Source organism: Garra rufa, chromosome 5 (genome assembly GCF_049309525.1).
Source record: "Garra rufa chromosome 5, GarRuf1.0, whole genome shotgun sequence".
In the NCBI taxonomy this organism is placed as follows: Eukaryota; Metazoa; Chordata; class Actinopteri; order Cypriniformes; family Cyprinidae; genus Garra; species Garra rufa.
Genome location: NC_133365.1, coordinates 53,908,702 through 53,936,201, shown reverse-complemented (window position 1 = coordinate 53,936,201; position 27,500 = coordinate 53,908,702). Strand labels below are relative to the sequence as shown.

The 27,500-nt window shown below is 34.5% G+C and overlaps 1 protein-coding gene across 1 annotated transcript in view; it reads right to left on the bottom strand.

Moving 5' to 3' along the window:
* rnf43 (ring finger protein 43) overlaps positions 1-27,500 on the bottom strand; it is a 184,300-nt gene that overhangs the window by 39,595 nt on the left and 117,205 nt on the right. The window contains exon 2 of the mRNA XM_073841340.1: positions 1,245-1,367. Coding sequence (XP_073697441.1) covers positions 1,245-1,367 — 123 coding nt within the window. The remainder of the gene's footprint in view (positions 1-1,244; positions 1,368-27,500) is intronic.

Genomic DNA, 27,500 nt, shown 5'->3' with positions numbered 1-27,500 from the left:
AACATTCTTGAATCAAGATGAATTTACTTTGCATGTAAAACGACTTAAGATATTAAGTCTTGTTTTCGTTCGTTTTTGCTTAAAACAAGCAAAAAATATGGCACAAGAAATTTAAAAAAAAAAAAAAGATTATTTTTCTTACTCTATCGGCAGACTTTAAGCAAAAAAATTAATTAGATTTTGATCTTTTTAATACTTTTTATACTTTACTTATTACAAGATTTTTTTTCTTGCCTTATTGGCAGATATTTTTGCTTGTTTTAAGCCAAAACTAACAACATTTTTTTTTTAGAAAACAAGACATAATATCTTAAGTTGATTTAATAATTTTTAGATATTTATACTAAAAAACAAGACAAAAATGCCAATGGGGGAAAAAAAAAAAAGTGTATATTGTCTTTAGAATTAAGATTATTTTTCTTACTCCATTAAGCCAAAAATAACTACATATTTATTTTTTTTTTTTAGAAAACAATACTTAATATCTTAAATGATTTTACTTGTCAAGTAAATGCATCTTGATTCAATAATTTTTTAGATATTTATACTAATAAAAACAAGACAAAAATAGTAAGAAACACAAATGTTTTTGTTGTGAATTAAAATAAAACTAAAATAAATAAATAAATATTAGATGAAAAACATTTATGAACTATACTAAAAGATATTTTTTACTTATTACTTTTATGAAAATTACTAAAACAAACAGATATAAATTACACTAAACTAATACAAATTATACAAGCATGTAAAATTACATTTTAAAAATTAAAAACGTTTGCACTATTGACACTAATGTCCTATTTAATACTGTAAAGTTGCTTTGACATAACCTGTATTGTTAAAAGCGCTGTATAAATAAAGGTAAAATATATTGTAAAATATAAAATATATATTACTATAATAGTACATAAATGACACTAAAATAACACCGGCTGACACATAACCCCCAAATTTACATATTAACCTCTATTTGACAGCAACTTTACCTGCTCTGACGAATGACAGGCTGAGCTACAACAGCAGGCAGCCAATCACAGCAGAGCTCATTAACATATACAATACACAACTCAAACAGCAGTTTCATTCAAGGGTCAGCGAGGACAGAAAATTATCTAGAAAAACAACATCATGACTGCTTCTGGTGCACAAAACCTGGACCAATGTTATAACTGAGCTTAAATAAATCACAACAAACTCCTGTGTTCATGTAAGTGTGTGTTTGAGTTTCCCATCAGTCTTACTTTATCCAGCAGCGGCTGGCACTGCGGCACTTTGCTCTCTGGACTCTCGAGTTTGACGATGCTGATGAAGCTGCTCTCCTGACGGTCATCCTCACTGGTGTTACACAGAGACAGCGGGTGAGACTGCAGACACAGAGAGATTCGGATGTAAAACAGGCAAACAGGACTGAGATGCATTACATTTGTTCATTAAATCTCTTTTTGGATGAGAATGGTTTTCACAGAGCTCAAGCAAATGTTTTTTGGATATCGTCAGAATATGATGACATGCTTTTAAAAATGTATATGTGATCACATTTAATGTACATTTTTTCAGCAAACATGATAATCTGCTTCGTGTGAATGACAAAGTGGAATCAAATGAGTCACTCTTCTACATTCAAATGACACAAACGCATGAGTTCACGAATCTGAAACTTCAGCACACAACGGCTCTTTGATGTTGAAGAGGCAACTTCCTTTTCCCACACATGGGGGCGAACATTTGACTAATTGTTCCCTTATCGATGAAAAACCAAAAGAGATAGGAGTCACACAGAAAGACAGAGAGAGAATGTTGAAACGCTTTTTTAAATAGGGGGCGTGTTATAGGCCATATATCATGAATATTAATTAGGTAATTAATTAGGATATTCACTACTGTATGCATTCACATAAATAAATAAAAATGACATTTTTAAGGTATGTCCTGTAATATGTGACCAGTCATAAGGGACAATTATTACAGGACAATATTTGGCTGAGATACAACTGCTTGAAAATTTGGAATGTAAGGGTGCAAAAAATTTGAATATTGAGAAAATCGCCTTTGAAGTTGTCCAAATGAAGTTCTTAGCAATGCATATTACTACTCAAAAATTAAGTTTTGACATATTTACAGTTTTCTTAATATCTTAATGATTTTTGGCATAAAATAAAAATCGATCATTTTGACCCATGCAATGTATTTTTGGCTTTTGCTATAAATATACCTGTGCTACTTAAAGGAGAAGTTCACTTCCAGGACAAAAATTTACAGATAATTTACTCATCCTCTTGTCATCCAAGATGTTAATGTCTTTTGTTTCTTCAGTCGTAAAAATATTTTGAGATTTTGCTCTATATAGTGGTGCCCGCGAGTTTAAACTTCCAAAATGTGAAACAATCGGTTATTTATCTAAAAAAAAAAAAACAAATTGACAATTTATATACTTTTTAACCTCAAATGCTCATCTTGTCTACCTCTCAGTCAACTCTATATATTCCGGTTCAAAACAGTTAGGGTATGTCAAAAAACTCCCATCTCATTCTCTTCTCCAACTTCAAAATTGTTCTACATTGTTGTTTTACCTTTTTTTTGTAAAGGGCGTTTGATGTACCCTAACTGTCTTGAACCAGAATACACATTTGATGAGTTGATGAGAGCTAGACAAGGCGAACATTTGAGGTTAGAAAGTATATAAATTGACTTTTTTTTTTTTTAGAAAATAACCGATCATTTCACTAGATAAGACCCTTCTTCCTCGGCTGGGATCGTTTAAAGTCCTTTGAAGCTGCATTTAAACTGCATCTTGGAAGTTCAAACTCGGGGGCACCATAGAAGTCCACTAAATGGAGAAAAATCTCAAAATGTTTTTACGACTGAACAAAGAAAGACATGAACATCTTGGATGACAAGAGGGTGAGAATTATCTGTAAATTTTTGTACTGGAAGTGAATTTGGGTCACATATGTCCTGGCATACAGTCTTAAAACAAACTCAGAAGTGGGTTTTAAAAGTATGCAAATTGGCACATAACCATGGATGCACTGGACCCTTCCCCAAATAACCCTCCCAGCAGCGGGACGTTCCCGTGGGATGCACAGGCTGGCCGTGACCTGCCTCACCCGGGTCTCACCCGCCAGCGTCCCTTCATCCCGCTCAACGGAGCGGAAATCCCAGCGTGAAACTGAGCCGTGACATCAGCAGCTGGCAGATCAGCAGAGAGACGCTGATGTCATGTGCACAGAAGGGCTTGTGCACATCAATCAAACACAGAGATGATGGAAAGATGGAGAAAAAGAGAGGAGTGGAGGAGAAATAACAGGAACAGTGAAGTACATGGACAGAATCAGGGTCAGGTGCTCCGATTGTCTTTAGAATGTCTTTTCACTTTTGAACACCTAAAGTACATACACTGCCATTCAAAAGTTTTAATGTTTTTAAAGAAGACTTTTCTGCTCATCAAGGCTGCGTTTATTTGATTAATAATACAGAAAAAACTGTTTAAAATAGTGGTTTTCACATGATTTTATTTACTTAAAATAAAAATATTTTCCAACAATATACACTACCATTGAAAGTTTGGGGTCAGTAAATGTCTTCCTTTTTTATTGAAAGAAATAATTACTTTTATTTAGAAAAGATAAATGAAAAGATAAACTCACAATTACATCATGCAAATCTGACTTTGTAACTCGCAATTGCGACTCTTTATGTTACAATTCTGACTTTTTTCTTGCAGTTGCAAGTTTATATCATGCAATTCTGATTTTTTTTTTCACAGAATTGCGAGTTTATATCTCACAATTCAGACTTTTTTTTAATCACAATTGTGAGTTTATATCTCAATTCTGAAAAAAAAAAAAATCAGCAATAACCTGTTTTTCATTCAGTGGTGGAAACGGCTTCCATAGTTCAGACTTATATATTGTTAGAAAAGATTTCTATTGTGAATAAATGCTTTCTGTAAAAAAAGAAAAAAAAAAAAAAAACAGAAAAAAGTTTTATAGTAAATAGAACTGACCCTAAAAATACAGTAAAAACATCAATATTGTGAAATATTATTACAGTTTAAAATAACTGTTTTCTATGCAAATATATCTTAAAATGTAATTTATTCCTGTGATCAAACCTGCATTTTCAGCATCATTACGTCAGTCTTCAGTGTCACATGATCCTTCAGAAATCATTCTAATATGCTGATTTGCTGCTTTATAATTTTTAATAATCGTCAATGTTGAAAACTACTTCTACTTCATATTTTTGCGGAAAGCATGATACATTTTATTTTTCATGATTCACAGATGAATAGAAAGTTCAAAAGAACAGCATTTAGTTACAGAAATCTTTTGTAACATTATAAATGTCTTTAAACGTCACTTTTGATCAATTTAATGCAATGTGAATAAAAGTACAAATTGCTTTGAAAAAATCCAAACTTTTTATATCTGCTTGAGATTTGAGGATGTGTGGCCTTCAACAAAAAGGAAAAGAGGAAGGCAGTTAAATAACAGCTGGATTCAGCCAGTAGCCTCTGTAATGCCACAAAGCTGAACCCTCTCACGAATCCTTTCTGAACGAGTCGTTGTCATCAGTTCTCCGTCCGACGACTAAAGCAGCACGAGCTTCTGGAGCCACCGTTTGGCGTCTCACGTAAAGCTAATCATTATCTCTGGCCAGCGTATGCCAGCCCTGTTTACCATCAAGAGACCGTCCAACGCAGTCTATCATCTCCACTGCGTATTTTTATCTCACAAAGGGGCAGAAATCTAAAAACGGCATCGGTTTTGACCCCAAAAGACACATCTTCATTTGGTTTTTGGTGGAACGGTGGCGCACAAACAGATTATTGACAATAGTCCGAGCCGTCCGTACGTCTGTCTAAACCGCAAACCGGCTGGGGATGAGCCGTCCCTTCCACGGCTTTGTAGTGGCACATAAAGACATTCCAGCGTCATCTCCACCACAGACAGACGTCTAAAAATACTCATAAATCAAACGGCCTTCAAAACAAACACAGGAGAGCAGAGATAATAAAGAGTTGCTGTGGTGAGAAAGTATTTTTGCCCTGTGGAGCTTCTTTCTTCTTTTGCCAGTTATGCAGTTTGTTCATGTTCTGCCAGCCGAGTTCCAGCACACCCGTCGCTCTTTTCTATCTGTACGTTTATTTTCCATTTAATGCCAAATATAAATCTATATATATTGTTCTGTCATGTTGTTCTTTTTTTCATCACATGTTTTTTTTTTATGTATGTATGTATTTATTTATATCCAAATCAGCATCAATGCCTACACATTGTTTTGCCATTCTTTTCTGTCTTTATTTAATTTTTCATTTAATGCATATATATAATTAAGAATTAATTAACTTAAATTAAATTTTATAGCCTATATATATTTTTCCGTCATGTTTTTCTTTTTTTTATGTATGCATTTATTTATTTCCAAATCAGCATCAATGCCTACACATTGTTTTGCCATTCTTTTCTCTTTATTTTGTTTTTCATTTAATGCATATATATAATTAAGAATTAATTAAATTAAATTTTACAGCCTATATATCTTTTTCCATCATGCTTTTCTTTTCTTTTTTATGTATGCATTTATTTATTTCCAAATCAGCATCAATGCCTACACATTGTTTTGGCATTCTTTTCTGTCTTTATTTTATTTTTCATTTAATGCATATATATAAAATTAAGAATAAATTAAATTAAATTGAATTAAAATTTTATAGCCTATATATCTTTTTCCATCATGCTTATCTTTTTTTTATGTATGCATTTATTTATTTCCAAATCAGAATCAATGCCTACACACTGTTTTGGCATTCTTTTCTGTCTTTATTTTATTTTTCATTTAATGCATATATATAATTAAGAATAAATTAAATTAAATTAAATTAAATTAAATTAAATTAAATAGCCTATATATCTTTTTCCGTCATGCTTTTATTTTTTTATGTATGTATTTATTTATTTCCAAATCAGCATCAATGCCTACACATTGTTTTGCCATTCTTTTCTCTTTATTTTGTTTTTCATTTAATGCATATATATAATTAAGAATTAATTAAATTAAATTTTATAGCCTATATATCTTTTTCCGTCATGCTTTTCTTTTTTTTATGTATGCATTTATTTATTTCCAAATCAGCATCAATGCCTACACACTGTTTTGGCATTCTTTTCTGTCTTTATTTTATTTTTCATTTAATGTATATATATATATATATATATATATATATATATATATATATATATATATATATATATAATTAAGAATAAATTAAATTTAATTAAATTTAATTAAATTTTATAGCCTATATATCTTTTTCCGTCATGCTTTTCTTTTTTTTATGTATGCATTTATTTATTTCCAAATCAGCATCAATGCCTACACACTGTTTTGGCACTCTTTTCTGTCTTTCTTTTAACTTTTGATTGATTTGGAAATAAATAAATACATATATTCATACATGCATAATACTCTTTAAAATTAAAATTTTAATTAAAATTAAGTTAATATGTATGTATGTATTTTTATTAATCATTTAATGCCAAAACTACGGAGCCCCTAAGGGGACGTCAGAGTAAAAAAAATCTAAAATTTAGTTTCATGTGCTCACTTGAAACTTTCATGTGCTCACGCGAAAACCTTCATGTACAGAATTTTTTTTAAAGTTTAGTTTCATGTGCTCACGTGAAACTTTCACGTGCGCACGCGATAGTTTCACGTGAGCACGCGAAACTAAACTTTATTTAATTTTTGCTCCACGTCCCCTTAGGGGCTCCGTACAAAACAGCACCAAAGTCTATATATATATCTTTTCCCGTCATGCTTTTCTATTTTTATTTATTTTAATGTATGTATGCATTTATTTATTTCAAAATCAGAATCAATGCCTACACATAGTTTTGGCACTCTTTTCTGTATTTATTTATTATTTTTCTATTTAATGCCTAATCAGTATTGCATTTTTAAACTGATTTGGAAATAAATAAAGCCATATATTCATACATACATAAATACACTTTTGTTTTATTTTCTTATAATCAGCAAAATCCATAAATATTGTTCTATTAATCTTTTCTATCTCTTTACTTATTTACTTACTTTACTTGCCATTTAATGTCATAACAGTATCAAAGTCTATATTAATGGCAATACTTTTTAAATAACAATAATGCTTACATGAATTGCATACAATAATTCATCAACATCACCAATAATAATAACAGTTATATAAAACCTTTCAATTTGACATTTAAGAAAAACTTGAATTAAATCATTCTTGAATTAAAGTGTGAACTAATATAATTTAAAAAATTACCATGAAAGCCGCTTTATAGTTGAGGAAGACTTTTCAGTCAATATATGAATATGTCTTGTGTTTTCTATCTCTAAATCTCAAATCAACGCTTCAATTTTCTCACTTTCTCAGTTTTAAACTCTTGACGCAGTATTACTCTCAACAGGATCATGAAACAGAAAATCAATCAGACTCGTCCTTTAGTTTGCATAAAGAAGAATGTGTTTACAGTGATGCACTAACGGCTCAAGTTTGTGCTGTTTTCATGGCAACACAGACACAAAACAGACAATATTCACAGTACTACCTCATAAAATGGCTAAAAAGCACCTCATCAAATGCTTACTGAATAATACAAATATACCTAGAAGACTGTATACATGGTAAGAAAAAACAAGACAACATTATCTGTGCAAATGTGTCTAATAGAGCTTTTATACTGAAACAGCCTCATTTTTATTCACAGTTAAACACAGCAAAAGTTAATTTCAAACAATATTTGCTGTGTGCATTTACTGGAAGATCCAACACTACAAAATGTGATTTTCTTAGTATTATCTTAAAACTTGTCTTATATCTTAGAAGCTTTTCTTCTTACCCCATTACCCCATTTGCAGAAACTCACAATTTTACCTAATTTCTCAGAAAACAATGCTTAATATCTTAAGTCACTTTCCTTCACAAGTAAATGCATTTAAGATCTTGATTTATGAATGCATACAGAGAAAGAACATCACTTTCTGCACTGAAAACATATCAAAAGTGCAATTATTCAGTCAAAATCAAACAAAAACTCTATACTGTATCAATGTCTTTGTCTCATTATGATTTATGCATATGCACAATAAAAATGCATGTGCATTAATAAAGATTTCATTCCAGCAGCATGTGCACGTATGTTTTGCAAATATTGTGCATGTGTTTGGATATCAGTGCATTCATACACAGATGCAGAGAATACATAGACTTCCGGCGCAGTGTTTACAACATGAAGCATAGAGAACATCTGCTCAAGGACTCAGACACGAGAGAGAGAGAGATTCCTAGCTTTCGCAAATGGATGTCTGCTAGATGAATTAAGGAGAAATCACTAGAAAGTCAAGCATCTGCAGTTGTATTGTGAAACACAGGAACATGAAGAGCGTGGCAGTGTCATATAAGAACTAGTCTGACAACTCTAAACATTTTGGGAGACTATCAATACCCAATGCCCTAAAGACCAGGAAATTGTTTGACAAACTACTTACTTTCTTGTTTTGCCATACGTAGCTACTTACTAATGCTAGAGTGACAGGAAGAGTGAGCATATTCTAGATATTCTAGAAAGAACATATTATTGGACAAAAATACAGTTGATTTCAAAAGTTTACATACACCTTGCAGAATCTGTGAAATGTTAATTATTTGATCAAAATATAAGGGATCAAAATGCATGTTATTTTTTATTTAGTACTGACCTGAATAAGATATTTCACATAAAAGATGTAGTGAAAATAATAGTTGAATTTACAAAAAATGTACATACGCTGCTGCTGTTCTTCAAAAAAGTCCTTAAGGTTCCACAAACTCTTTGGTTTTTCTGCATTTTTGTGTATTTGAACCCTTTCCAGCAGTGACTGTATGATTTTGATTACCATTTTTTCACACTGAGGACAACTGAGGGACTCATATGCAACTATTACAGAATCAAACACTCACTGATGCTTTAGAAGGAAAAAACATGCATTAAGAGATTTGGGTGAAAACTTTTAAACACATTTTTCTTACTTTGCCTAAATATCATATTTAGTATACATAGTACTGCCCTTCAGAAGCTACAGAAGACACTTACATGTTGCCCAGAAGACAAAATGTGTTACATTTATCCTGATCTTTAATAAATTCAAAAAGTTTTCACCCCCGACTCTTAACGCAAGGCTTTTCCTTCTGGAGCATCAGTGAGTGTTTGAACCTTCTGTAATAGTTGCATATGAGTCCCTCAGTTGTCCTCAGTGTGAAAAGATGGATCTCAAAATCATACAGTCATTGTCGGAAAGGGCTCAAATACACAAAAGTGCTGAAAAACCAATGAATTTGTGGGACCTGGAAGGCTTTTTCTGATGAACAGCAGGCAGTTTAACTGTTCAGGACAAACAAGAGACTCATGAACAACTATCACTAAACCAAAAAAAAAAAAAAAAAAAAAATCACAGCTGTGGATCATTCAGGCAACAACAAAGTATTAAGAATCAAGGGGATGTAAACTTTTGAACATGGTCATTTTTATAAATTCAACTATAATGTAAATGTCTTCTATGTGAAATATCTCATTCAGGTCAGTACTAAATAAAAAATAACATTTATTTTGTATGATCCCTCTTATTTTAGTAAAATAATTTACTGTATGTGCCCCTACCAACAAGATAATGTCAGCAATTTTAAAACTGTTTTTTTTTTTCAAAGCAGAAAGACTGTAAATGTTTTTTAAAAGTAATTTTAAGTCTCTTCTGCTCACCAAGGCAGCATTTATTTATTTGAAAAAAGGAGTAAAAACAGTGAAATATTATTACAACACAAAAAACATTTCTATGTACATATGTTAAAATGTAATGTATGTTAATTGCTGTGATCAAAGCTGAATTTTCAGCATCAATACTCAAGTCTTTCCTTCATAAATCCTAATATATAAGAGAAATTTCTGAATATTATCAGTGTTGAGGGTTACCCATTACAAGTAATGCAAGTTACGTAATAATATTACTTTTTCCAAGTAACTAGTAAAGTAACGCATTACTTTTTAATTGATAAGAAAATATCTCTTTTTCAATTAAGAAACGCCAGTTACTTTCCCCCCCTCATTTATTGATTAAAAGCTCTCCTGTCCCCATGTTCAGACATTTGTTTTCCTTTTTTTACTGCTAAAGAGTTGACATTTTTTCTTCTGCGATCTACTGTACAGACGTGAATTTACTTTTCTCTAAGCTTGAGGTTTTTGGTGTGAAAAGGCTTTTACATTTGCCAAAAATAGAACTTTTTATATAAAAAACAAACAAGCAAGCCCTGCCCAGATTTAAAAAGTAGCGCAAAAGTAATGTAACAATTTTAAAAGTAACTTTCCCCAACACTGATTATTATCAATGTTGAAAACAGTTGTGCTGCCCAATATTTTTGTTGAAACAGTGATGCATTTTATTTTTCAGGATTCTTTGATGAATAGAAAGTTTTTAATAGTGTAGCTGATCAAAATTGATCTTTAAAAAAAAAAGCATTAAAACAAGCCAAACAGCATCTGGAGAAAGACGAATATGGCTCACATTCAAACATGTGCTTTTTACTAAAGTCTCACAGCGTTTGTAAACACTACGCCCATGTAGACTAGATTCAATTTGACTAGATTCAACCAATCAGCATTTAACTTTATGCCAAATTGCAATGTTCTATGCAGGACCACATGCTGATGTGCATATAGCACTGATTTTCCCTGACTCCAAACTGACCGGTGAGGCTCTCACTGAGCAGCGCCGGTCTAAAGCGAACAGGATGAGGTCTGGAAAAGTGAGTTGCGAGATGGTTGGCGAGGCTATTAGAACTACAGGACTGTCAAAACAGGAGCGAGCTCAGATTACAGCCGTCGCCCTCGCCGGCTCGCTCCGGCTCCCATTGAGACGCACGGAAACCCACACCATAATGAGCCGACCATAATGAGAGCCCGAGAGTCGGATTGTCTGCTGACTCAATGAAAGGGATTAGAAGGTATTGTGGCGGTTTCTGAGAAGAGGAAAGGAGAGGAGACGACGCAAAATGGAAGCCGATAGAGGCGAGCGGGTAACTTCACCTGCAGAAATCGTCAGGACGTTCCTCTTATTGAAACGATGAAAGAAAAACGCTGAATGAGCCAGTGAATTACAGCCACAGCGGATCACAGGTGAAAGAAACACGGCTCTATTGCATACGAGAAAACAGAGAGCATTACAGTGATTTTAACACAGGTAAAGGGTGACTATGCATAATAATACACATTATTATTATTTTTTTGCATAACAATATGACTAGTTCAATATACTCAGCTTTCTTCATCAGATCACTTGCTCACCAATGCATCCTCTGGAGTGAATGGGTGCCGTCAATATGAGAGCTGATTAAAACATCACAATAATCCACACCACTCCAGTCCATCAGTTAACATCTGAAGGGGAGACACTGCAGGCAAAACACTTTTTTTCATGCACCTGTCAAGTTTAAGACTTTGGGCTTTTTGGTGTTTCATAAAGTGTTTTTTTCAAACTAGTGGAAAGAAAACACCCAAAAGACACCGTTAAGTGTTTCTTTCATAGCACTTTATCTATTTGTGTCAATAGATTTCAATACATATTTTTAAAGGCTGTTTTTCTCAAAATGAGTTTTTTTCTCCTACAGTGAGCCTTAAATCCCCACTTCAGTAGCACTTACACACACCAAACTTGACATTTTTATTCCTGTCTATATTCTGAAGGTTTTTACAGAGGGATTTGTTTATATATCATTTGTTTGATTTTATACAACATTTTATTCCCCCCAAAATGGTCAAAAATACATAGTTTTCTGTCAAAGTTTTTTCTGAATTATGGAGTGACAATCCCCTCTGTAAAACATTTGACTCTAATATGTAAAAAAAAAAAAGTAACAAAATTTTTGAAACTGACTTCATGCTGTTTAGATTTTTGTATTAGAAATGTATGCAATTGAGCAAATATTTCATTAAATAATACCTCATTTGCATATTTAAACCTAAGATTTTAGAAAACGTGTAATACAAAAAATGCTTGCAATTATCAATGTAATCAATTAACTGGGTAAGTAAGGTGATAACAATTAGTTAATTTTAAAACCTTAAAAACTCTTTGTAGACACAAATCCATGATTTAAGATGTTTTTAACTTCAAATTGTTGCTTCTGGGCAAAATACGAGTCCATAATCCATAATAATGCTTCCTCCAGTAAAAAAAAGTCCATCTCCTGTTGTCTCACATTAAAATCAACCCACATATTTGTTTAGAGCTGTTTGGACTGTTTTGGCTCGTAAACACTTTTACTGGAGGAAGCATTATTATGGATTCATATTTTAGTTAAAAATGTCTTGATGGATTTGTTTTCTTACAAATATGCTGCTTTTGTCTTCTCAAGATGTTAACTGATGGACTAAAGTGGTGTGGATTACTTGTGGATTACTTGTGATGTTTTTATCAGCTGTTAGGACTCTCATTCTGACGGCACCCATTCACTGCAGAGGATCCATTGGTGAGCAAGTGATGGAATGCTTCATTTCTCCAAATCTGATAAAGAAACTAACTCATCTACACCTTGGACTGCCTGAGGGGTGAACTATATTGAGGTGAACTATTGCTTTAAAATAACTAGGGTTTGAAAGACAGCCAGTGTCATTCCAGACATTAGACAAATAAGCAAAGATCATGACTGATGAATCGGGACTCAATGTCAGATGTGATAACACACAGGGTCAAAGTTCAACACTGTCACACACAAATCATCCAGCAGAGGGGGTTTGCACACACACACACACACACACACACACACACACACACACACACACACACACACACAGGACTGTGCCAATGCAATGATATGAATTACTGCACCCATGACCTGTCACCATCCCAATGAGGCAATGTGACCCTGGACCAAAAAAAACAGTCATAAGGGTATTTTTTTTTTTTTGAGCTGAATAAATAAGCTTTCCATTCATGTATGGTTTGTTACAATAGGATAATATATGGTAAATATACAACTATTTGAAAATTTGCAATCTGAGGGTGCAAAAAAATCAAAACATTGAGAAAATCACCTTTAAAGTTGTCCAAATTAAGTTCTTAGCAATGCATATCTAGTCATACTAATCAAAAATGTTGTTAATTAAGTTTTGATATATTTATGGTAGGAAATTTACAAAATATTTTCATGGAACATGATCTTTACTTAATATCCTAATGATTTTTGGCATAAAGGAAAAATTGATAAGTCTGACCCGTAAGGGATAATGTACAGGCAGCCGGTAGTTATCGCAGAAATAAGCCCCGACAGTGTGATCAGGACCAGACGCGAAGCGGAGGCTTGTATCACACTGAAGGGGCTTATTTCGCGATAACTACAGGCTGCCTGTACATTATCCCGCTTATTACACGGCTACTTGCCACATCAGGAAAAAAACTGGACATGAATATGAATTTGAAACCTTTTATTGGCATATTTGTTTTAAATTAACATTTTTATCCTTCCGCGAGATGATATAGTACCACGTGACTAACATTCAAACTATGTACGTTAGTAAGACAATTTAAATAGATTAATGTCGAAATTTTCCATTGTTAATTGTGGTTGTCCAGAGTTTGTCACAAGATGGCGCCAAACGGTAATCTTTGTTGGCACGGAGGGATTTTAAACATACAAGTAGTACCGGCTATGCGTTATTACTTTGGAGCGGTGATTATTTGAAAAGAACGAACCTGCAAATGTCTCAACTGACCAATCAGAATCAAGCATTCCAAAGAGCCGTGTAATAAGTACAAATATACCCATGCTACTTAAGACTGGTTTTGTTTTCCAGGGTCACAAATGGGTCATTACACACACCCACACACTTCACTTTTCACATGCACAAAACACACCTGCACCAAAAGCCAACAAAAAACACAAGACATCAGACAATGTAAGAAATAACCTGCCTCATTTGCTGAGCAAAAACAAAAACAAAAACATTTCTCAAGTTCAATGGGTTCAAGCACATTACAGCAGCGATAAATATACAGATAACATTGAAAATCTTATGCTATAGTATAATCATAATGATCCAGTCAGGGTCACAAAACATTATTAGTTCTTTGTAACGTCTATTTTCTTCTTATTTTATAACGTAAGAATGCATTTAAGAGTATTTAGCATTTCCAACAATTCTTACTCAACCCCTTGTCATCCAAGATGTTCATGTCTTTCTTTCTTCAGTCGTAAAGAAATTATGTTTTTTGAGAAAAAATTTCACAATTTCTCTCCATATAGTGGACTTCTATGGTGCCCACGAGTTTGAACTTCCAAAATGCCGTTTAAATGCAGCTTCAAAGGGCTCTAAATGATCCCAGCCGAGGAAGAAGAGTTTTATCTAGTGAAACGATCGGTTATTTTCTAAAAAATTGACTAGAAAAATTACAATTTATATACTTATTAACCTCAAATGCTTGTCTTTTCTAGCTCTGCTTGTACTCTGTGTATTTCAGTACAATACAGTTAGGGTATGTTGAAAAACGCACCTCTCATTTTCTTCTCCAACTTCAAAATCATCCTACATCCCTGTTTTACCTTTTTTGTAAAGGGTGTTTGATCTTCTTTGCATGTTCACTTTGTAAACACTGGGTTGGTACTTCTGCAGCCAAGTAGGAAGATTTTGAAGTTGGAGGAAAAAATGAAATGGGAGTTTTTCGACATACCTTAACTGCCTTAAACCAGAATACACCGAGTACACACAGAGTTAGACAAGACGAGCATTTGAGGTTAAAAAGTATATCAATTGTCAATTTAAAAAATAAAAAACTAACCGATCGTTTCACTAAATAAGACCTTTCTTCCTTGGCCTGGGATAATTTAGAGCCCTTCGAAGCTGCATTTAAACTGCATTTTGGACCCACGGGCACCATACAGTCGTGGCCAAAAGTTTTGAGAATTACATAAATATTGGAAATTGGAAAAGTTGCTGCTTAAGTTTTTATAATAGCAATTTGCATATACTCCAGAATGTTATGAAGAGTGATCAGATGAATTGCACAGTCCTTTTTTGCCATGAAAATGAACTTAATCCCGAAAAAAAAACTTTCCACTGCATTTCATTGCTGTCATTAAAGGACCTGCTGAGATCATTTCAGCAATCGTCTTGTTAACTCAGGTGAGAATGTTGACGAGAACAAGGCTGGAGATCATTATGTCAGGCTGATTGGGTTAGAATGGCAGACTTGACATGTTAAAAGGAGGGTGATGCTTTGAAATTCTTTGAAAATTCTTCCATTGTTAACCATGGTGACCTGCAAAGAAATGCATGCAGCCATCATTGCGTTGCATAAAAATGGCTTCACAGGCAAGGATATTGTGGCTACTAAGACTGCACCTAAATCAACAATTTATAGGATCATCAAGAACTTCAAGGAAAGAGGTTCAATTCTTGTTAAGAAGGCTTCAGGGCGTCCAAGAAAGTCCAGCAAGCGCCAGGATGGTCTCCTAAAGAGGATTGAGCTGCGGGATCGGAGTGGCACCAGTGCAGAGCTTGCTCAGGAATGGCAGCAGGCAGGTGTGAGCGCATCTGAACACACAGTGAGGCCAAGACTTTTGGAAGATGGCCTGGTGTCAAGAAGGGCAGCAAAGAAGCCACTTCTCTCCAAAAAAAACATCAGGGACAGATTGATCTTCTGCAAAAAGTATGGCGAATGGACTGCTGAGGACTGGGGCAAAGTCATATTCTCCGATGAAGCCTCTTTCCGATTGTTTGGGGCATCTGGAAAAAGGCTTGTCCGGAGAAGAAAAGGTGAGCGCTACCATCAGTCCTGTGTCATGCCAACAGTAAAGCATCCTGAGCCCATTCATGTGTGGGGTTGCTTCTCATCCAAGGGAGTGGGCTCACTCACAATTTTGCCCAAAAACACAGCCATGAATAAAGAATGGTCCCAAACACCCTCCAACAGCAACTTCTTCCAACAATCCAACAACAGTTTGGTGAAAAACAATGCATTTTCCAGCACAATGGAGCAGTGTGCCATAAGGCTAAAGTGATAACTAAGTGGCTCGGGGACCAAAACGTTGAAATTTTGGGTCCATGGCCTGGAAACTCCCCAGATCTTAAAACTTGTGGTCAATCCTCAAGAGGCGGGTGGACAAACAAAAACCCACTAATTCTGACAAACTCCAAGAAGTGATTATGAAAGAATGGGTTGCTATCAGTCAGGATTTGGCCCAGAAGTTGATTGAGAGCATGCCCAGTCCAATTGCAGAGGTCCTGAAAAAGAAGGGCCAACACTGCAAATACTGACTCTTTGCATAAATGTCATGTAATTGTCGATAAAAGCCTTTGAAACATATGAAGTGCTTGTAATTATATTTCAGTACATCACAGAAACAACTGAAACAAAGATCTAAAAGCAGTTGAGCAGCAAACTTTGTGAAAACTAATATTTGTGTCATTCTCAAAACTTTTGGCCACAACAGTAGAAGTCCACTATATGGAGAGAAATCCTGAAATGTTTTCCTTAAAAACATGGTTTCTTTACGACTTAATAAAGAAAGACATGAACATCTTGAATGTTGGATCTGTCCATTTTTGTTCTAGAAGTGAGCTTCTCCTTTAAGAAAGAGAAAACTCTTGAAAAGAATGTTCTTAAAAATAATCATAAATAAGCTTCTAAGGATAACCTTCAACTTGTCATAAATCGTGAATGACTTCTCTTGCTAAAATCAAAATTCAGTAACAACGTTACAAAATCAGCTCAAATAGTTAATTCATTTTTAATTGCATTTGAAGTAAAATTTTTATTATTTTACAAATTTTGAGATTTTTTTTTCAGCATTAAGGACAAAATACCTAGTGCACTAAAAAAAAGTCAATGCAAGGCAGCGCAAAAAAACGGCTGAGGTGTATTAAGTTTTTAAGACAAATCCATCAATCAGATAAAGTAACACCAAAAGCGTGGTGTTTCTTCTTAAAAAAAAAAAAAAGACATTAAGGAAAAAAAAAAAAACTGGCAAACTTTTAAAAAATAAATCAGCTGCAAATAGGAACGCAAACAATTTAAATTATATCAAATGCATTCTTTAAAAGTTTGTTTTGACATCTTGTGCTTTGGGTACAGCTTTTATATTTGACTTTTTTTATGATTGTACAACTCCGTTTATATTGTGAATTTATTTTAAATATTTGACATAAAAGGGTTTTTATATGGTTTATATGCTCCTAAAGATCAATTTCAGTGTCAGAACTGGAGAAACAGAGGAATTCCTCCTGTTCCCCGTCTTGTTTGTTTCTCTTTCTCTGATTTTTCCCTTCGTTGGTCACAAAGGCCACGCAGTCACAGCTTCCTCTCAGAATCACTTTCATCCATCTTTTCCTCTCCGTACAATCATACACACAAAAACCTCATGATAACAGACATGTCATCAATGAAACCGAGACCAAATGCTGAGCAAATGCAGCAATTTTTGTCCAATGTTTGTCCAATTGCATGATTTGTGAAGTGTAAGTACAGCCTAAATGAAGGAAAAGTAAAAAATATGTCTGAAATGTTTAATCTGTGCAATTCTAATAAGTGTGCATGAGAGCTAAAAAAAGGCCTGTCACCGTGCTGACGTCTTTCTCCGGCGTGTGGGAGTAACAGCAGATCTCTCCCGGGACTCCGTGCGGCCGAGGCCCCATAATCAAACACTGGAATGATGGTAAAGTGCGTCCGTACACAAACGGCCACATCAAGGCCCGGCTCTTTTATTGTTGTTTTATTTTGGAGTGTAAACACGACTCGCTCGCGCAAACAGACTCCATGGCAACCAGCTGACCCCTGACGGCCAATCAATTACTGACGCTTAAACAACCGGACAATTAACAGCTTGAACCGCTAAACTGTTTTTTGCATGGAACTTTTCTGAGAAGAAATAAAAGTGTGTCTCTTGAAGCAAACAGCAGTCACTTAGTGTTTGCCAAGTCAACCATCACTATTACTACTTCTCATAAATGGGGTTTCATATTTTTTAGTTTTTTTGTGTGTGTCATTTTTTGTATTTTTTTATGTCTATATAGTTTTTAACTTAAGATAATACAATTCACATGTGTTTATTACATTAAAAAATAATGTAAAATAGCAATAAAAGAAACCTATAAATCTAATTTAAACTAAATTCTAGTTTTTATTTGGTCTTATTTTTATATTTTAATTTTTTTCCATTATTTTAGTAGTTTTTTGTGTTTTATTAGCTTTTATTTAAGTTTATTACATTTATTAGAACCATTTTATTATTATTTATTATTTATTACATTAAGAAATTATGTAAAATAGCAATAAATTAAACCTTTAAATGGTTTTTATTTAGCTTTTTTTTAAACTTATTTCAGTTTTAGTTTATTTTAGTACAAAAAGTTAAACTTAAGATATTACAATTCACATTTATTACATTAAGAAATAATGTAAAATAGCAATAAATGAAATATTTAAATCTAATGCCTTTTATTTTCATATTTTCATTTTTTTTGGCAATTGTTAGTAGTTTATGAATATATAGTTTTAGCTTTTATTTCAGTTTTAGTTTATTTTATTACAAAAAGTTAAATTATATATATATAAGTTATATAAGTTAATATATGACTTATGTAAATATATGTTTACATTTATATATTACATTAAGAAATAATGTAAAATAGCAATAAATGAAACCTTTTTCATTTTTTTTTATATATTTTCAGTTTTTGTCATTTTCAGTAGTTTTTTTGTCTATATAGTTTTTTATTAACTTATTTCAGTTTGTTTATTTTAGTACAATTTTTATTACTTTAAGAAATAATATAAAATAGCAATAAATGAAACCTTTCAATCTAATGGTTTTTAAGGGTTTTTTTCATGCTTTTATTTTTTTTTACATTTTCTGGGGGTGGGGGGGCGGTTGTAATTTTTAGTAGTTTTTATGTATATATAATTTTAGCTTTTATTTCAGTTTTAGTTAATTTTACTACAAAAAGTTAAACTTAAGATAATACAATTCACATTTTGCTTTACATTGAAATAGCAATACATTAAATGAAACGTTTAAATTGAATGGTGAACAAAACAGAAACAAAAATAAAAGTATAAAATTATAGTACAGAAATTATAGTGGCATTCCTTATAAAAAATACATTTGTGTGCTTGAACGTTAATTGAATATGAAGTCAAATACATTATTGCAATATAAGTCACTTTGAAATATTTCAGATGATGGAAAAAGCAACTAATTTCCCTAAAAATATGCATGTATTTTTTATATATATATTTTTTTAATTATAAAACATCCCATCTTTTACCAGACATAAACTGACCCAAAAACTTTATTTAAAAAAAAGTCTGAAAGTTATTACATTAGATGCTAAACATCAAACAAATGCTACAAGATCTTTTCTCAGAAATAAGGGAGCGTTCAAGGCATTTTTCCAATACGCCACTTTTCCATTGATTTTCTATGTAAGCACACTAGATGGATGTGCATGAACAATAAGCATTTTTAAGACGCCATATCAAGTTAAAGGAATTTAAACTTTTACATGCTGCGCCGCTCATCGATGTCCGTTCCAAAGCAGTGGACCAATCAGAAGACACTGGAGGCGGGACAAGCGTTGCAAGCTTTTGTTTACAGTACCTAGTTGGCACGGCAACGGTTTTATTTGACGGGAGCATGATGGAGGATGCACTGTTATTTCCGTTATTGCAAGCGCATCTCAAGACCCTTGCATTCTGTGAGTTCTGCGACTTGAGTATTTAGATGCAAAGGCGTGTCCTGAGTGAACGGCCCCTTATGGACCCATAACTTTCTTCACTACACAAACTGTTTGTGCATTTTTCTTTACAATAAATCATGCTCTCTTTCATATTGTAATGCAAACACATTCAGGGATTTTAAAGTGTGAGGGTTCAAATACGACTCAAGTATGAAACATTGCTCCCATGTAAACATCAGTGTGTGTCATTGGATACAGCAGCAGAGATATCAAATGTTCTGAGTGGATTTATTGAGGGAGAGACACACACAGACAGATGGGCTCATGGAGAAGTGAGCATCAGGAATGCTCTCCCAGTGTAAACACTGCTGCGCCGTGCTTTGATGTCTGGAGTCTCTCTCTAGCACTAAATCCTCTTCATCGCTGCTGTGATCCTAACAGACAACAGAAGGAGAAACACAGCGTCTCACGATGGGAAAAGAGAGTTCAACCTTTCTACAGTAACTATCTCCCACACAGCCTGTGATACAGTCGCACCTGTTTCAGGCATCCAGTTCACACAGAACGGCCAGAACCATCCCATAATGATCACCGCCACTCCATCTATGCTGGAACATTCCAGAACATGACTCAGGTAAACAGAAGAGTGAGTAGGTGAGAGTCTGAGTGACAGAAACAGAACAAGGCTGTTCAATAGGGATGATGTGATCAAACCTATTAAAAAGTTGTGTGTGTGTCACTTCGTGGCCTTTGTGCTCCACCCTGAACATTTAGAACACCCTAGCAACACCCTAGCAACCACCAAAACACCATGGAAACAACACGGTAACACATTAAACATTAAAACACCCTAGCGACCCCCCCCCCCAAAAAAAAAATAACAACCATATAGTAACACATTAAACACTCAGAACACCCTAGCAACCACCAAAACACCATAGACTGCACATAGTAACACATTAAACCTTCAGAACACAATAGAAAACCCCAGCAATTACTCCGAATATCACAGCCACCACATAGTAATACATTAAACACTCAAGCGACAACCCCGAACACCACAGCAACCACAGAGTAAGAGAAAAACTCTGAACACCCTAGCAACGCCCTGAACACCATAACTACACAGTAATACAATGAACACAGAACACCCTAGCAACCACAGAGTAACACATTAAACACTCAGAATACTCTAGCAAGATCTTAGCAACCACCCAAAACACCATAGAAACCACACAGAAACATAGTATAGTATAGTAACATTAATACCATTAATAACACCATAGCAACACTCTAGTGACCACCAAAACACCATAGTAACACATTAAACCATCAGAACACCCGAGCAACACCCAGCAACCTCCCAGAACACCATAGCAACCACATAAAAGCTTTAAACAATGATAACTCCATAGCAACACCCCAGCAACCACATAGTAAAAAAAAACTCTGAACACCCTAGCAACCACCCATAACTCCAAAATAATTACACAGCAATACAATAAACACAGAACACCCTAGCAACACCCCAACAACCACCCAAAACACCATAGCAACCATTGAGTAACACATTAAACACCCAGAACACCATGAACACCCTAGCAACATCCCAACAACCACCCAGAGTCCCATAACAACCTCATAGTAATAAAACAAACACTCAGAACACACCAGCAACACTCCAGCAACTGCCCAGAACACCACAGCAACCACATAGTAACACAAAAACTTTTAACACCCTAGAAACACCCTGAACACCATAACAACCACACAGTAATACAATAAACTCTGAACACCTTAGCAACCACATAGTAATACATTAAAAACTCAGAACACTCTAGCAACACTCGTAACCACCTGAAACACCATATTAACCGCATAGCAACGTATTAAACCATCAGAACCGCATAGAAACAGCAACCACCTAAAACACCCTAGCAACCACATAGTCACACAATAAGCACTCAGAATACTATAGAAACCCTTAGCAATCACACAGTAATACAATAAACCCTCAGCACACCCAAGCAACACCCTTGCAACCACCCAGAACACCAAAGTAACCTCATAGTAACACATTAAACACTCAGAACACTGTAGTGACTACCGGAAGCACCACAGTAACAACATAGTAACACAATAAACCCTCATAACACCATAGCAACCACACAATAACACACCAAACACTCAGAACACCCTAACATCACCCTAGCAACCACCCAAAGCACCATAGCAACCTCATAGTAACACATTAAACACTCAGAACACCCTAGCAACACCATAGCAACCACAGTAACACATTAAACCCTCAAAACAGCATATAAACACCCCAGCAATGACCCAAAACAACATAGCAACGAAATAGTACCACAAACACTCTGCACACCCTAGCAACACCCCAACAACCACGCAAAACACCACAGCAACCCCATAATAACACACCAAACACTCAGAACACCCTAACAGCGCCCTAGCAACCACCCAAAACACCATAGCAACCTCATAGTAACACATTAAACACTCAGAACACCCTAGCAACACCATGGCAGCCATAGTAACATAATAAACTCTCAGAACAGCATAGAAACATCCTATCAACCAACCAGATCACTATAGCAACCACACAGTAATACAAAAAAAAAAAAAAAAAACTCAGAACAGTCGCACACTCCTAATTCCCACCAAAGTTTTTTTGGCTTAAAAAGCATTTTTTTTTCAGCTTTAAAGATTGTGACACATACTCTCAGACAGCTGCGGCTGAGCTGGACACACACCAGCTTCAACAGGGCCTCCGTTTTCACAGCCTGGTGCCACTTCGCTCCAAACAGAGACGCGGCGCCTCCTCTCCAGCAGCAGACGACCGGAGCAGGGCAGAAAAACGCAGAGGAAAAAATAAAGCATCGCTCTATCTTCATTTGTGTCACGGGCCACTCTGGCCGGCGTTCCCAAACCCCATCAGAGGCGGAGGGGAAAGTCATCAGCATGAAAATCCCCTCCGCACCCATAGCTCCACATCATTCCGCTTTAAAGTGTATTTTTGACATAATTACAGAAGAGGGCGAAGCGTCTTGAGTCATGATCCGGGCCCGGAACCATCGGCCTCGCCGGCTACAAACACATAAACACAGGCCTGCCTCCCTCAACCATACCACCACCGCCTTCTGCTCTGGATCCAGACGCTTGATGTTTTTCAACCCTCGCTTTTCCTTTTCTCCCCCTCTCTGACTGATTGAAACACAAGCGAGGAAAGCGGTAATTTAATGGGTCTCCTGTTCGGGCTGCCGTCAAAATAAACATTTAAATTAGGTCAGAAACATCAAATCTGGTCATTCTGGCACCAAATTAAGAATAAAAAACGTCGTTGGCTAGTGGAGAGGATGACTGGTTGACAAACACAATTCAGCTTGTTACTTTTAAGATGTGCTTAATGCATGATTTTAATTGTTAAAGACAAGTGGCAAAGCGAAATGTATTGCAGTGGTTTTACTCTCTACCAAACATCAAACACAAAAAAAGACTCACTTGGCAAAAAAAAAAAAAAAAAGCCAGTCAGTTTGAGATCAGTAAGATTTTTAATGCATTCTAGTTTCTAATGCTCATCAAGGCTTTTATTTAAAAAAATATACTAGTATAAGTAATATTGTGAAATATTATTACAATGTAAAATAATGTTCTTCTATTCTGATTTATACAAAAACATTTTTTTTTATTTCTCTAATCAAAGCAGAATTTTTCAGCATCCTTACTGCAGTCTTCAGTAGGGATGGGAATCGAAAACCGGTTCTTGTTGAGAACCGGTGCCCAGTGTTTCAATTCCATCGAATCGTTTGCAAAATTTGCAAACGATTCCCTTAACGATTCCAGTGGGCACGAATGACGTCATCACGCGCATTCCGTAACACGTTGCGTAGCTTACGCTCAGTCAATAAGCATTGGCGCCTAAGCGGAACAAACGCTCAAAAGTCATCAAAAAAGACGAAAATAGGGCAACTTGCAATACTTGCATCGTAGATATTTCCTCAAAGGGAGAAAATACCACTAACATGTTAAAACATTTGCGCACACAGCATGCAATAACAATAAAAGAATGTTGCGTTTTCGAGTGCAGAAGCAGCACGGACTTGTTTTGCTTTCACACAGGACGCGTTTGCAGTCCGTTACTGATCCGCGGGTGTTTACCACAAACACACTATCTGTTATTTTAAATTCAAATCAAAACGTGCTTTTTCAGCATAGGATACTCTTTTATCACAGGACACTAATACAGTAATACTAGACATATTCACGTTTAAACTCAACGTATTATAAACAACGTACGCTATTCAATGCATTTGACTTCTAGATTTGGATATTAAGTTGCTCAAGCAAGTTGCAACACATTTAAACACAGCATAGGTAGGCTATATCTTCCTTTTCATATTGAAATTGGGCTTTCACGAATATTTTATTTTAACAAATATTTATTTTAAATTAAAACTTACCACAGACAGAAACAGTCGGCTCTCTTTGCCTTTCTTTCGCATTAAATCTTCATTAAAAACCATATTTTAAAGAACTTTTCTACCTGGACAAGTGCATTTATTATGTTGCCTTGTTTATTTAAAACTGCACTATTCTAGACCTAGCCAAAAAGCCACGTATTGACTGTGAAACACAGAAGACTGCAATTATATGCATTTACGGTACATTTACGTGTCAATTCATGTTCGTTTTTACAGCGAACAATGCGCTGTCACTTTAATTCAGCGTATGCAACGCAATGCAGCACAGCAAAAATAGACTCTGTGCCTAAACGATCGCTGCACTGCTGCAAACGCAACGCATCTGGAACGCACTGACGGACAGCAACCGCGTGCAGTGTGTACGCTCTAATCCGTTAACATGGGTGCGGAAAAAAATACGCAACGCATACGCACTGCAGACGGAGTATGTGTGAAACGGGCGTAACAGTTCTCAACCTATGGCGAGTGGACCGTGCCACGGATTACCAGCCGAAGGCGACGGTCGTGTACTTTTCCGTTTGAGAAGGGTTACGTCGCCACACAGACGCGTGACACCAACGCCGTAGAGAAGTACGTCGCCTCAACAGACGCGTGATAAGTTACGTCGCCTCAATAGACGTGTGAATAGAATTTCCCCTCGGGGATAAATAAAGAAATTCTGATTCTGATAAGAATGTCTGTTAGATTTGTTGAATTTGTAACATTGTCAGCAGAGCTGTAATTTCCCCAGTTTCATACAATAAAAATCAAAGATGAACATGTTTATTTAAAATCAAGTAAAATAATAAGTAATAAAAACAATATCTTAAGTATATTTTGATGGATATAGCCTTGTGTTTTATTTAATTTAAAGGGATGTATTTGCATTTTACTTAAAGGGATAGTTAACGAAAATCAAGAACTTCAAAATCAAGTAATCACTATAGGCTAATCATTTTAATTTCATTTCAGTCCTTTTGTTGTTTTCTTTCTTCTGTGAAACTAAAAAAAAATGTTGTTTTTGTTTTTAAAATCTCATTACTTGAAGGCACTATTCATACTCTCATTGCACATGGAATAAAGCTAAGAATGAAATCGTAAGTTATGGATTGTCAGAATACTAGATCAATAGAAAAAAAATCACAAGAATAAAAATCAAAGTACACTTTCATTTTATTATCCAATTATTTTGATGACTATAAAAATACAAAATAGACACAATGTTTTAAAAATAATTAATACATTTTACAAGATGAATAAAAATCCCAACAAGAACAATACGTAATGTTTCAGATAAATGTTTAATCATTTAATAACAAATTGTAAAATGCAATAAAAATCAGGAATCTGTAAATTTGATAATTCTCTTTAACTTTTATTTAATTGACAAAAGTACAAAGAAAAGATTTTCCAAGTTTCAATGACCAACTTAAATATATTTTGTAAATATAAACAAATTTTGATTTTGATGGCTACACCACACTAAAAAACGGGACAGAGGCAAAATAAAAAAGGGTTTTAGAATATCTAAATTGGGCTGTTTTGGAGCAGTTTGTGAGCAGGGTAAATTTGTAATATTTAAGGTTATCAGGTTTGGCTCATCAGAAAGCTATATATCAAGTGATGCTGCTGGTCCACTGGGCCAGAGCTCATCTCAGATAGGCAAAGAGACAGTGGAAATGTGTGCTGTGGCCAGATGAGTTCACTGGGAAAAATGGATGTCAAGCTGTCAGTCCCAGTCTTATATTAGGGGTAGAAGATTCCTTCTCCTGTGGCTCCATCTAGTGGACAACATTAATATCACCGCCTTCATCTTTCAATTAAAATGGCCGATTAGCGTCCCAATTATGATAAATTCGTGAAACTAAAGCCAACACGCTAGGTCTTAAGGACGGATCATGCCCAGTAGGTCTGGGTCTTTTCTTGGCAAAAAAGTGTCAAACTGTGTCTAAAGATAATAATCTTAGAATCCAAGAACCAGTCATTGCCATTCGTTTTCACAAAGATTTTTTAAACATTTAATATTTGTCACTGACACCAAGTGCAGCTATAGCGGAGAAGTGTTTCCTGTCATATATCATTCAGCATTCATTTTGTAATTTTATCAAACATTTTTCTTGATAGGAAAAATCTCTGTTGTTATGCTTTATTTCTTGTCTTTTTCAATTCATCAGTTTACGCTGCAAATTTAAATAGTTTCGTTTTTATGCAGTCGATACCCTAAATTATGTCAGTGATTCTCTCATTTTTAAAGATGATCAAGTATTATTTATTTCGATCGGCAGTCTAACACAAGTTAAGAAAAAAAGCGTATTTCCCCATCTATAGAATACAGGCTAATTCCTTAATTTTTAACTTCTTCTAAATATTTGTTATGAAGAATAAATCAACTTTAGGCTAGGCTAACGAATTTCTTCATAACCTATATACATAAGGTATAGCCTATATTCAAAACGAAGTTTTCATGTATAAATTAATAAATCACGAATATGACGAAACAAAATTATATGTAGATATAGATATATAATATCCTCATCCATTTGATACAAAACTATATATATATATATGTATATATATATATATATAGAGAGAGAGAGAGAGAGAGAGAGAGAGAGAGAGAGAGAGAGAGAGAGAGAGTTTTGTATCAAATGGATGAGGATATTACAGTGACTGGAATTTATTAAGTAGTGTTTTATTTTGTTGTAATCATTAACTTGGGAAATGTAACGAAAAAAAAAAACGAAAAAAAAAAACAAAACAAGTAGCCTGCATTTAACTTAGGTCTACAGACAATTCGTTTTAATCCCTGATTGTAGAATCCATCAAAAAGCAAAAAAACAAAAACAAAAAAAAACTTGAAATTCGTTCACTGTGTTAAGTAAGCAATCTTCATTTATTCTTATATTATATTGATGCAAGAAGAAATAATGTTATTTCATCATATTCGTGATTAAAGAATTCATGTAGACTTCGTTTTGAAGTAGGCTATTCGTTATGAAGAAAATTCGTTAGCTAGCATAAAGTTCATTTAATATTCTGCATAATAAATTGTATTTGTTTTTTATTATACTGCAGATCGATATAAAATAATTTTAGATATTCTTTAAAAATTTGAGAAATCACTGACATAATTTAGGCTACTTTTTTCGACTGGAGAAAAACCCCCGATTTAAATTATAATTATTATTTGTTTTGCTCTTTAATGGATTCTATTATTGACTTGAAATTGTGCTACACGTGAATGGTCTACATGAGATATAGT